The 13,102-nt window shown below is 44.9% G+C and overlaps 1 protein-coding gene across 1 annotated transcript in view; it reads right to left on the reverse strand.

Annotated features, from left to right (window-relative positions):
- AOAH (acyloxyacyl hydrolase) overlaps nucleotides 1-8,220 on the reverse strand; it is an 81,977-nt gene extending 73,757 nt beyond the window's left edge. The window contains exons 1-2 of the mRNA XM_054816520.1: nucleotides 8,059-8,220; nucleotides 7,474-7,628 (exon numbers count right to left, since the gene is read on the reverse strand). Coding sequence (XP_054672495.1) covers nucleotides 7,474-7,628; nucleotides 8,059-8,183 — 280 coding nt within the window. The 5' untranslated portion in view covers nucleotides 8,184-8,220. The remainder of the gene's footprint in view (nucleotides 1-7,473; nucleotides 7,629-8,058) is intronic.
- Nucleotides 8,221-13,102: the final 4,882 nt, after the last annotated feature.

The raw sequence follows: 13,102 nt of genomic DNA on the forward strand, positions 1-13,102 counted from the left end.
GGCTCAGATACTGCGACTCCTCGTGCAGGCGCCATTGGTCTGGAGTAAAAAACGCCTCTTCCCAAATTTGTCTAATCCAGTTCAACCTGGAACAAGACATTCCTGCTTGAAATATCAGCATTCATATGGGGTTCTAAGAAGAAGTAAGGTTTTCTCCTCTGAGATGGAGACATGCACATGGGTATTCTAGGTGCAGGCAGACCATGGACATGCAATGTTACAATACAGGAATATTTTCTTTTTCACTATATATTCCCTTCCTAATACTTCCCAATACTCATTTTGCCTTCTTTCACTGCTTCTCAGCACTGAGCTGATACTTTCAAAGAACAACCCTTTATAACCTCAAGATTTCATTGCAGCATGGAAATATTCAGCTCAAATGACACATCTGTATATGCAAAGTTAGGGTAGTTATTTTCTGTATTTGTTGCTTTGAAAGCTAATATAGAAAGGGATCTGAGTGGTAAAGTCTTTTCACTCAGACTTTGTTTCCTATTCCATAATACAATGTTAATGTATTTCATAGAGATACTGAAGTAATGGAATATAATAATAGGTATCCATATTCAAAAATTTGGCATATACAAGACTTTTTCTCCCTAAATTTGCTAAGTGTCGTAAAATATCTTGGAAATCCTAAATGGTACGCTATTACCAAACCCATCACTGGGCATAAAATTACATACAGTACACTGTCTAAAGACATTTTAAAATATTATAATGGCCTTTTGAGTGCATTGTAGCTCTGTAACAAACCCAGCACATCCTGGAATATCAATTACCATTTTTGTTGCTCATGCCGTTGCAGTTCACACAATACCAGTAAGACACTTCAGATCGCCTAACTTCAGAGCTCTATTAGTTCATTACTGTTTTCTTAAGACGCTCAGTGAGGACTCTGGTAGATATATGCTGGTACAGAAAATTCAATTTCCATCTAGTGGAAGACTCTGGTATCCATACCTGCCAGCGAAATGTATCCCCAGTGTTTCCTACATTACACTTTAAAGAAGAGCCCTATTTAACAAAATCTATAACCCCAGGCATTTCCAATGGAAATGCTTTCTGCATTAATTAATAGAAAAAACGTGTGTGTATTTGTGCCATTAGCATATTTTTCTTTTCCAAATCAGGAAAGGGTATTAAAGATTTACTGAAGCCTGAATGGCGGCAGAGGGAGTTAATGTAGCTGCGTAACTTCATCCTTGTCACAAAAGTTTGACCATTTTAAAATTCTGGATGCACAAAACTTGTTTCAGATATACAGTTCGTAAAACCGTTGAAGTGATTGCCTTAAACATAAGCAGGTTTTTTTTAAAGTTCTGTATAGGGCTAACGTATGAACAAGAATGTGAGGCACACATGTTAAGGCAATCAGCAAACAAACAATCAATACTAAATAAATAAGATTATAAAAGAAAACTAACAGCCAGCATCAGTGATGTAAAACATACAAGACTACCCATGTATACAAGTGCACATACAAATATATACATGTATGTACACCCACATACATGTAGGTATGCTAAGCATACCTTTTTGTTGTGATCTATATATATATATTTGCATTTTACAGCCATAACTTTTCAGTAAGACTTGAGGTGATCTTGAAGATGAAATTTTTACCGTCAGTTGTTGAAAAACATGGATCCCTGTAGAAAATATTCCCATTTAAAACTTGCTTTAGTATCTGTACCATACTACTCACATGCCTGTGTTTTTTTCTATCCAAAGTATAATCACAGAAAAAAAATGTTACGGTCAAATTTGGTATTTATTAGTGGTCATCAGGCCAAGTTTTGCCACTAAGTAAACTGAGCAATGTCGGTGAAGTGAACAGAGGTGCTGCGGCTTGGCACCGGTTTATCTGTAATCAAAGTCAATCCCAGCCTTTCAGAGTAAAATACATTGATATTTGGCATGGCCTTTTTACAGAACTCATTGAGCTGTAAATTATATGTTCTGTCATGGTGCCTCCCCGGACAATACATGCACGACCACTTTGTCTGAGCGCAGTTATTAAAAGCCTCCAACTCCATTTGCAATGTTCCATTGTGTGAAGTTATTGGGAACTCCAAACGCCACCGGTCCTGCTGCCACTCCGCGGGGCATATTTCATCCCTGCACTCATGCACAGCTAGATGGAGGTGAACCATTGAGGACATTGACTATCGCACAAATCAACACAGGTAGAGGTCGGCGTTTTACGCTGCCGGGAAGCTCGGAAACATCCGTTCTTTAATGTAATCAGAGCTGAAAATACGTTTCAAAACCATGCTTCTTCATACGCTAGGAATTACGTGCTCATGGGTGAATGGAAGAGGTGACCCGCAAAGGTTGCTGAAAATGGCATTATATCGAGCACAAAGATGGGGAAATTTGCTTCCCCGGCTGCTGACCCACAGGATCTCCGCTCACAAGCGAGGAAGATGGAAAGCGCCGCTGTCCGGCTGTATTGAGCGCTCCCTGACTAATCGCCTCATTCCAAAAAGGGCAGCCAAAGTTAATCTCCAAAAGAGCAGGGCAGCTCTGCTGCCGGGGAGAAAATAAATAAACCCTGCTATTTGCAAATGGTTCTCGTGGTCACAGCTCAGAACCCCCGAAAAGCCGGCCTGGAAGAAGTCATCTTACACAAGCCTCTGCCCTAGCAGCTGATCCATGGCATCTATGCCGTTCTGAAGGGACACTGAGCTGTTAAGATCTCTGATGAGGTCTTCTACAGCCTTCTCAGGAACTGACGACAGTGCTCACTTATCACTACCATTAGAAAATTTTCTTCCTAACCTGAATGTCCCTACTGGTATCTGTTTCTGTTATTTCTTTCCATAGCTGTTATAAACTTGGAGAATGGATCACCCCTTTAATGTTTTTTAGGACAGATATCATGCCTTTTCTCACGTTTTTCTTCTCTAGACTAATTAACTCTAATTTATTCAGTCTTTCTTTATAGCTTACGTTTGTTTTTCTCCGAAACCTCCTGTCACTCTGCATCATCCTTGATGCACAGCCCCAAAAGGGAAGGCGGAAATTCCTCTGAGGCTTTGTCAGTGCTGAGAAAGGTAGCGGGTTACTTCACATGTCTTGCAAGCTAACTTCTGTTCACACGTCTCGGCGTACGCAGTGTGTGTGTTCTTCTTGACAGCACGCCATCATTGTGCCACTACAAGCCCAGATGATCTTCCCTAGGGATGCTACCCAGCCGGTCGTTCCTCATCCGCTACGTGTGTCATCGACTATTTCTGCTGAAGTGCCTTCAGCATACCCATATTGAAATGATCTTTTTTGGGAGCAAGTACTCCAAGTTTTTAAGATTGTTTTGAATTTAATCCTGCCCTCCATTGTACGTGCAAATCTTTTCAGCTTTTTATATGAGCTGCTGAGTTAATAGCACACTATGTCATTATCCTGGCTAATGAAAACATGGAATGATACTACGTTCAAAACAGAGGTCCAGGAAAGACCTCATTTTTTACATCCTTCTGCTTAGGGAGCGAGCCAGTAATAATTGCTTTCCGAACAAGGCCAGCCACCAGTTTTGTCCTGCCCTTAATGAAGCTTAATCAATGTCACATATCTCTTGGCCATTAGATTAGCGCTGAGGTGGTGCCAAAAGCCTTACTCAAGTCAAGCTGTAGCATCTACCACTTCTGTGTCTACATGCCATTATCCGATCAGCAAAGAAAATTAGATTGATCTGACACTGTTTCTCCTTGATAAATCCAGTGAGGCTCTTACATTTACTTTCAAAAGCTGCTTTTATAAAGTTTTATTAACTATTGCAGGACTTTTCCAGGAATTGTTGTTTAACTGACTGACCTACAATTCCCCAAATTTCCTTTTTTCACCATGTTGGAGAGAGATGAATAGAGCAGTTCCCTCCTGTTTTTCAGTGTCTCCCCTGCTTTCTGCATTTTCTGGGGCAGTTTCTGCCTTTCCTGAGGTTGCTTCAGATACTTCTGGATGAAGTCACCTTTGCTAGAGAACAGGACAATTTGCAAAGACCCTTTAAGGGCTCTGTCATAATTCTGGGTGGTGGGAGGTGTGGAATAAAACCTTTAAAATTAATCAGAAACAGTAGAAAAATAAAGAACATGATTTTAGGTATGATGAAACATTAACACCAACGTCAACAGTTACCAGTGTTACTGTACTGTCTTTGGGTACCTTAACATTAACTTAAGTAAAACTTTGCTTGCCTGTGAAATGGGCAGTATTTTCCTCATTTAACAGATGGGGAAAATCAAAGACCTGAGTATCTGAAGGGCTCATTCATAGTTAATTTTTGAGAGAAAAATACACAGCATCTTGTTCTCAGGATGCCCCACTGAAATTGTCAGGCTGCACCTAGCAAAAGGGTTTCTGGGTCTCATCCTGAATAAATCCCTTAAGCCATACTGCCAGGCGGTAACAAACCCAGAAACGAAAACCAGACCTAGCATTCAGCTCCCAAACCATTGCACAGAGCAAAAGCTCGCCGTCTTTACCTGAGGAAAAAGTTTCATGGGTCTTTGCATGTAAGAAAACTTACTAAAGCCCTTTCATTTACCATAAGGAAAAAGCAGAAGACTATATCACGTGCAAAGCATGCGAGAGGCACAGAGGAAGGGCTTGAGCTGATTTCACAGTATGCAAAGAGGGGGGAATTTTTCCAGCCTGAGGAGGCAGGAAACGCTGATGGAGAAAAGAGACTGTCAGATGTTGGGAAAATTCTTCTTCTGTGGCACCTCGCTGGACGCACATCCTCCTCTCCTTCAGCCCTATTCTGTACTGGCATATAGATGCCTACCCAAAATACATTTCCCAGGATGTGCTAAGGGCAGGGGAGTCCCTTAGGGCATCCAGCCACCTTCCCAGCATGACCAGGATATACTGGGGGAGATGGTGCCTACCCAGGGAGCGCTGCTAGCAAGGGGAACAGAAGAAAAAAGCAACAAAGTCATATTGCATTCATCAGAGGTACCAGAGCTCCATTTCGCTCTCCTGTCATATCATTTCTACATATTTCTTCAAGAAGTGTGATACTTTCAGTGGAAAGGTTTCACGGAAAATATTTTCTTGGTTTTGTTACTGAAAGAGCATCCATTCTCTGACCGACTTTGGCTACTGACATAGCAATCTTGATCATGCAGGTGGTACACACACACACAGGGGAGGGATCAAAAAATGACTATACGATGTGCAGCCACCTCATTTCCCTCAGGAAAGAGAGGCAAATAACTTTGAAAGATTAGACACCTGACCACACATTTAACTTGCCTGAAAACATCCATTTCTTCAAGAAAATCTGCCGTATATTTGGCAGCGGGCATTTCTCACGTTAAAAACACAGACTCGATCTATAAGGCCAAGAAGACACAGAAGAAGTTCTCATGGCTTCCTCCCAGTGCCTTCCCAGACAGCAAACGGCGCTAGCAGGGTCTGGGGTCGAGCTGTTGAAAGGAAATCACACCTTCCTACTACAAATGAAGCTGATCTCGGCTTAATTTCTGTTCCTAATAAGACTGGTGACCAAATCAGCTGCAAGAACTGACGTTACCCCTGCTCCACGCCGCGGGGAGTGTAACCATCATCTCCTCCGTGATTTCCCTTTCCTGCTTGTGAAGAGGAAGAGCCACAGACGGCTTGTCAGTGTTTTCAAGAGTTAGTCGAGAGAGCAGCTAATCAGTGAAACCCCAGAGGTGGCCATCTGGGCTAGCAGGCAGCAGCCTGCCTGCGTGCGCTCACTAGCCCTCCCAGCCAGGTCCAGCCCATGCAGATTTAATGCTCTGCACATTTCGTTTTTAGCTTGTAGCTTACAGAGGTGTGGACAGTCTGTTTTCGTCCTGAGTCGCGCTCACGTGGATGCTTTTAGCTGAAGGGACACCTCAGAGAGAGCAAATGGTGTGGGAGGCAGGTTTTTTTTGGTGTCTTCCCACTGAACAAACATGCCAGGGAGATGCTCGGTGGTCCCAGCAACGGGACTGGTGCAGCTTTCCTCCCTTTAGGAGGAAAAAAAAGCACAATTTATCTTGTGCAAGGCAACTTCAATGCAATGTGCAGTCACTTTAGCAATTTAGAGCCTTGCTGGGTCAATAGGATTAAAAAAAGCAGACAACGCTCACATCTGACATTTAAAAAACACCAGTGTAAAAATCCTACAGGCGAGCATGCTCACCGCCTTTCCTGTGCCATCAAAACCATAGATGCCTAAAGATCTCGCCATCAAAAACCACCACTTCCCCCTCGCTCTGGCAGCTGCTCAGTCACTGCTTCTGTGACTGCTGGCCCAAAACAAGGCCAGACCCTGACAGCCATTTCTGCTTTTCACAACTCACTTTCATTTTCCGGCTGGCGGCTGAGCCCTGGCAGGGGCTGCGCAAGCCTCATCACCCTGACTTCGCTCCGCCTTCAGTTCACCCAGCCTCGCTGGTGCCAAAATCTGCAGGGGCACTGTGGATGGCTCATAAATGAGGCAAAAAAACCCCTCTTTTTATCAAGGTTAAGATTATTTTTTCTAATTGTGTTCCTTGAGCCACAGTGAAAATAATTTGGGGCTGATATAGGAAATACTTCCTTCTGAAGGATTGAGAACCATGACAGGGTTTATGTTTACAGCACAAAAGTGCCCTGAAAAGCTAAAAGAAGACAAAATAAAACATTTGACCATAATGCATAAGACATATCCATCATTTGACATGTGCTCACATAAAAAGTATAAGCTGCCGCCCCTCTAGGTATAGAGTCTCATGCCAAGGGCATTTCTGGTGCAGAGGTACCGACAGTTCATGCTGAATTTGGTGTTACTGGTCTTGCTTTGGGAATCAGTCAGTCAGCTGAGGCTACAGGATACCCCCAGCTATAGGTGCTGTGGAGATCACCACAGTCACCAAAGCCACACGAGAGAGGGGTTGCCAAAACACGCTCACCCCACTTTAAGTATGGGTCGCGCAGACGTGTGCGCTCGTGAAAAGGAAAGGAAATGTGAGGGAGGAGACAGTCCTCGCAATTTGGCTATCCAGAGATGACCACCCAGACCACAAAGCTATCTGGCCCAAGTATGGACCAACTATTCATAAGAATAGCTTCCCAGGCAAGGACACCCTGGGCAAGGCTGAGGGAAACCGTGCCTTCCTGCAATTAAGCAAAATGCATCGTGAACCCTAACAAATACTAGGACCCCATAACACCTTCTTTCCAGGTCTGAGACCTACAGATGTTAAAGCCGGCTTTTCAGACACCATTCCCCACAGAGCAAAAACATGAACTTTGGGAAGCAGCCACTCAAAAACAAAATCATAAAATAACTCCAGACCCCATGCTGGCCTTTTACAAAATCTTCAGTGATTATTTCACAAAAGACTACGAGTATTTTGCAGTACAGCTGTTGAAACTAGATAAAGGAGTGATTTACGATGTGCATAGCAATTCTCAGCTCACCGGTGGAGTAACAAATGAACTAGTCCAGCAGGCAAACAAAACCTGAATACATACCGATGCAGGTCTGTCCTTTGTACAGCCCGGAGGGGAGCGAAGGAGGTGGTGGGTCGTTTCCATGGGGGAGAGGGGAGGAAGAGGCAGCCTTCAGCAGAAGCGGGAGCCAGAGGATGCAGAATAAATTAAGGAATGTTTGCCTAGAGCCCCTCATCCTAAGGAAGGAAAAAAAGGAAGAAATCATGTGGGAAGGGCGCACATGGACCTGTATTCCCTTAATGCTCAGGGAGCATCCTGCATCCCTGGGTCATTAGCAGCTTGAGGTGACAGGAGACTCGTGCGCCTGGGTAGCTATATGTAATGCAGGGACTGCTTCCCAGGCAGGGGCACACATGCCTGTCGTCGCGCGGGGTGCACGGAGCATCCTGCGCTCGCACATCACAGGTGCTCTCCCTGCCCTTCGCACACCCCTCGGCCCCTCTCGGGCCATTCGGGGTGGCTGTGCAGCCACCCACCACCACAACCCAGCGAGTCCCACACACATGTGCACCCCGTCACCGGGCTGGGAGGATGTCCCCACGACCCCGGGGGCCTCTCTCCGCACCCCCACGCACCCGCGCTGCCCCGTTTGCGGCTCTTCCCAACCTGCTGGCCTGGGAGGACCAAGAGGGTTGCCTGAACAGCTCTGGCTCAGCGCTCCCGTCTCTCCTGCAGTAGCAGCGGATGACTAACGACTTTAAACCACAGTAGTTGCCGGAGCCACTCAGCATTAATAACGCAAGACACTCCCCTCAACAACTAGTGTTGCAAAAAGAAAAAGAAGAAAGAAAGAAACAAAAAAAACCCTAAACCAACTCCACAAACACTTCCCTCCCCCCCCCCGCCGTCACTCCTCTGCCCTCCTCCGCAGATAAGAAAAAAAAAAAATATATCTCCGTTTGCTTCTGTAAGATTTTCGACCGGGGTTTCCGTTTGGGAGGGCCAGGCATGAAAGATAAAAGAAAGAGGCCGCTTGGGCTGGAGTGGCGGGGGGTGGGAAGGATGGGGCTCCCACGCCGGGGTTTTGCCAGGGCTTTGGTTCCGCTGGGGTCGAGCCAGGGGGACAGGAGGCATCTGCCAGCGTAAGGGCAGCAGCAGGAGCTGAACCCCTGCTCTCATCAGCTTTCAGCACATTCGTTTGCAGCCCACAGCTGCCTGCGAGGCTTGAAAAATCCTGAACTTTTCCTGCTTTGGCAGTCACAACAACTAAAGGTTTCCTTGTATCTTTTTTTTTTTTTTAATTCCCCCAGATAAGGCAGAAACCAGTTGTTCCCAGCTTGATGCAAATGCCAAGGTGGAACAAGTCCAAACAGCTAAATCCCAGACACGGTGGATGCAAGCATGGCTACAGGGATGTAGAACTGAGGCACTGGAGACCCAAAGCTATGTCCCAGCTCTACCTCTGCCTTTTTGTATAACCCTGGGCAAGTCTCCTACCCCCACAGCGGGCCACGGGTACTCGTCTTCCCTTTTCACTCCTTGCCTGGCTCTTTCAGATGTGGGCAGGCTGTTGACACAGGTTGCTAAAGGGCAACGAGGAGCCTGTCTCATTTGGCATCCCTACATGCTTCCCGGGCATAATTAAAGGAGATTCATAAATGGTGTTGTAAAAGGAAAGATAGAGAATATATTCAAATCACTGATTCCCTGCCAAATCTTCAGACATTCCTGCAGATCAACATGGCCACACAGGGATCACGTCAGCTTTAATCTTTAATGTGGTTTTTGCAAACCACTTTTTTTCTGTGGGAGCCTGACCTATGACATTTTTAAAGACAGTCCCGGAAAGTTTGCCTCAACTTTGATAAGCAGGATTTGCCTTGTGATAATGATAATATAATCCAGTGGCTCTTAAAAAAAAAAAAAAAAAAGACTGCTAGAAGCTTCAGTGTGAATACAAATCACTCCATATCTCCATTCTCTAAACCAAGCCATTGGCTTCCAAATGTATGTTTTTCTTCTAAAAAAGAAAATAAAATTAAATCCAAAATAGAAGTAATAGCTATTGCCTGAGTTTTGCAGACCTGTTTCTGCTTATCATTCTCCCTATAGCAAGCAATGCTGGTTTTCTTTTTTTTTTAATAGCAGATAAACAAAAATCATAGTGCAAAGTACCTTATCCATATGCCAATCCTACTGAAATCTGCAGGATGTTTTTCTTAACGCTGTAAAAACTTGCTATAAAAAGACACTGTGCTACAGTGACTGCAGCTCCATTAAACCCTTTTTAACACACATATCACTTGGTTCCCAATGACACTTTGAAGTCCTTTAAAACTCTGCATATTGGCTCACGAGCGCTTGCTGCAAAAGCAGAGTGCTAATAATAGGCAAGAAAAATCTTCCTAGCAGAAAGGTCTTTGGAACGGTTTCCGCTTTATATCTATAGCGAAATACAAATCTAAACAACGGCACTTATAAACTATATAGATACATCCCAAGCTGCTCTCAGGCATTTAAACCTGCAAAGCATACGGCTCTAGCCTGTAATCGACTGTGTTATTTTCTTTCATTTCAGGCTGTGGAAAGAGTGGTGAGATAACCCAGAATCGTGTGCAACACAGAGCTGGTTTTCGCTATACCTTATGCATTAGCCAAGCCCGTAAACCAATTAAAGAAAAACCCCAAAGCTTTTAAAATATGCGGTCTGATCAGACAAATGAGGGATTTGCATGCGAAGATTTGGAGGCCAGCTGGGAAGGTGACCCCCCCCCCCCCTCCCAGTATTAAATCTTTCTCCTTCCCACTCAAATCAGCGAGCCAGCCTTGCCTTTTGCCAAGTAGATTTTATAATATTTCCAAGTCCTTAAGGCAGTAAGACATAAAGCCATCTTGGTACAGCAGCAAAGGAGCACATGACGTTGTCTCTTAATCTTAGTAAGTGCATGAATGATGTTAATAGGAGGTAAAAAACCACATTAGATCTGTCCCAAGGAAGGGATTTGATCATAAATGTTGCCATTAGGCTTGTGTACAATATCTAAGCTGAGGAAGCAGACCTGGGACAAGGGTGACTCGGGAGATGCTGCCTACCTAGAAGTAAAGAGTGTGGCAGGAGAAGCGACAGGAGACCAGAGCTCTGCCCTCTGCAAAGCACCAGGGCATGGGGGAGATGCCTGGGATGTTCCTTGCCCAAAAAAAAAAGGTTTGGCAGGGTCACCCTACAGCTTGTAAGCACCTTTGTCTCCTCAGCTCTCTTGGCTTTTTTTCAATGTGTTTGCAACCTGGGCTTGCACCAGGTGCCTGGGTGGGGGTGCCAGGTGGGGCTGGTCAGGGCTGCTATGGCCCACGGGTGCCCCAGGCCCCTGACACTTGCCTTGGGGGACCACGAGAGCCAGATGGGCTGCAGGAATGAACTCTGCAGAGATGCTCCTGGAAACCCCACCAAGTACCTGCCTGCAGCATTACACTCCTAAATAGAGTTGAGAATGCAATCAACATTTTGTCTCTATCCGGGCCTCCATGTGTCACTTCTGAAGAGGGGGTGAGGACTGTGTAGGTGCGGTGAGGACACCACCTCTTGCAGACAGGAAGCCCTCAGTGCTCTGGCAATGACCCAGCTCTGCAGACGCGCAGGTCATTCGCACACTGCTAGACAGAAGATGTAGGCTCAATTGAATTTTTTCGAGGCTGAATTTGGACTAATGATAATAAATACATAAATTAAAAAAAAAAAAACGTGCACATATACATCAAATATGCATTCCCTCCCCCGCCCTGCTGCTTCTTACCAAGGAAATGGGGGGGCCTGCAGCTCCCCCAATTCAGCACACAGACGAGGAGGGATGTACACTGCATTCTCTGTAGGGTTTTGGTAAAATGCTGCCCTGAAGGAAAGTCCTACAGCTCTTTGCAATTTGCCCTCAAGATGCCAGGACACGCTGAGGAGCTTGCTTGTCTCACCCTGCTTGATGCAAAAGATTAAGACATCCTTCCAGTTTATGTTTCTTGGGGAGTTTGGGTCCACAGAGCTAAATGCCAGTTACCATATTCCCACATGCAGGCCAGTAGCAAGTGTGAGGCATGGGGGACGCACCACGTAAGGCAGGGCTTTGGCTGGGGGTCACCAAAGGGCTGCAGGGACCAATGGACCGTGACGCGCCCCACTCGGTAACTCCCAACTCTAGCTCTCCAGATGCACCCTCAAGCCTCTCTCAATTTAGGCAAAGCCAAGAGAAACTTGCACACGTGTGGCTGCCAAAAACCTGAGGCAAAGCAGATGAAGCCGAGCAGAACCTAACTTGAATTTCCATGAGGGCAGAGCAGACGGCGGCAGGGCACGTGCACAGCTAGTGTACTATCACCGCGGCTGATTCCAAGAGGAAGAGTGTGGTTGCTGGGGTTTGAAGGACCCACAACACTCCTACATTTCTTGTACTTCCATATGAGTTCCTGGCACCTAATGTACATTGGCTTGGGTGGTGGTGACAAATAAGCTAGGGGACAGGTAAGGTTTCAGCCTACACCTTTGCTGCCCCTGATAGAGATGCAATGGAACTGAGTTAGGGTTTCTAATTTTTTGAATAAGGGCTTAAACACAATTTAAGAGTCACCCTTTCCCCAAAGGGGACACTTTCATGTGATTGCCACTAGAAGTGTGAAATGAGATGTGAGGATGGAGTGAGTCTCAACACTGCTTTCTATAATGGGTCCCTAAAGACCTGCTTATGTATATAGCAAATACATTGAAAAAAGCCCTCAGAATAAGAGAGAACAGAAAATACTGGCATGGAGGCCCAAAACAGGATGTGTAAGCATCGATATGTCATCTGTCAGGATTAGGGACCACTTGGTTGAAAAATGGAGATACTCCCTTGAAATATGGAATAGTCATCTTATGAAAGGAGATCAGCTGGCAGTGTATATTTATCTATCTTATTCTGTCCAAGTCACTGCACACGTTACTGCACTTTTTTTTTTTTTTTTTTTACTATTTGGTTAGATTTCTGTTACATATTTATTTTTAAGATATATGCATTTTTTTATCTTTGTCACATTCATGCACGCATTTTTATGATGATTAAATGTTATCTTGGAAGGCTTTCTCTCCCTCTTTCTCCTTTTTGACATGTTGTTCAGTTCTCAGGGGAATAGCCATAAGCCTTGTATTTTTGTGTCTGGAGAGATAAAACCTGCAGGAAGAAGCCTTTAGATCAAAGATCCTCTCAGTCCCTTTTCTTCCTTTTATTTTCAAAACATCGTCCTTTGTGCCCTTTGACTCTGAAGTTCCCACTGGTTCATTGCGTTGGTTATTTTTCATTACTGCTCTCCGAATTTCTCTGGCTGTCATAATCATCTCTGCGGTTGGTGCATTATCACTGGCATGGATGAACACTTCCAAAGCCCCATGTGGATTTGTTACTGCACCACAGCCAACTGAGTCATTCCCTCTGCCCCAGATTCCTTATCAGTTGCTGCTTGCAGTTCAAGTTATGCATCTATTTCAGACTCTCTCTCCATCTCATTGTCATTCAAAGCTGCAGGGAAAGCATTTAAACCAGTATTTTCCTACACTCACATCTGAAAATTTGTTCCAAGCTATTGCCAAGCTGTAGCTGAGATGATTATCCTTTATTTTGCAACCTTTAATGAAATTAACTGTCCCAGCTTGCAAGAGCTGTTGATATCTGCGCTCTTGGAAACGTAAATC

This window comes from Grus americana, chromosome 2 (genome assembly GCF_028858705.1).
Source record: "Grus americana isolate bGruAme1 chromosome 2, bGruAme1.mat, whole genome shotgun sequence".
NCBI classification, from domain to species: Eukaryota; Metazoa; Chordata; class Aves; order Gruiformes; family Gruidae; genus Grus; species Grus americana.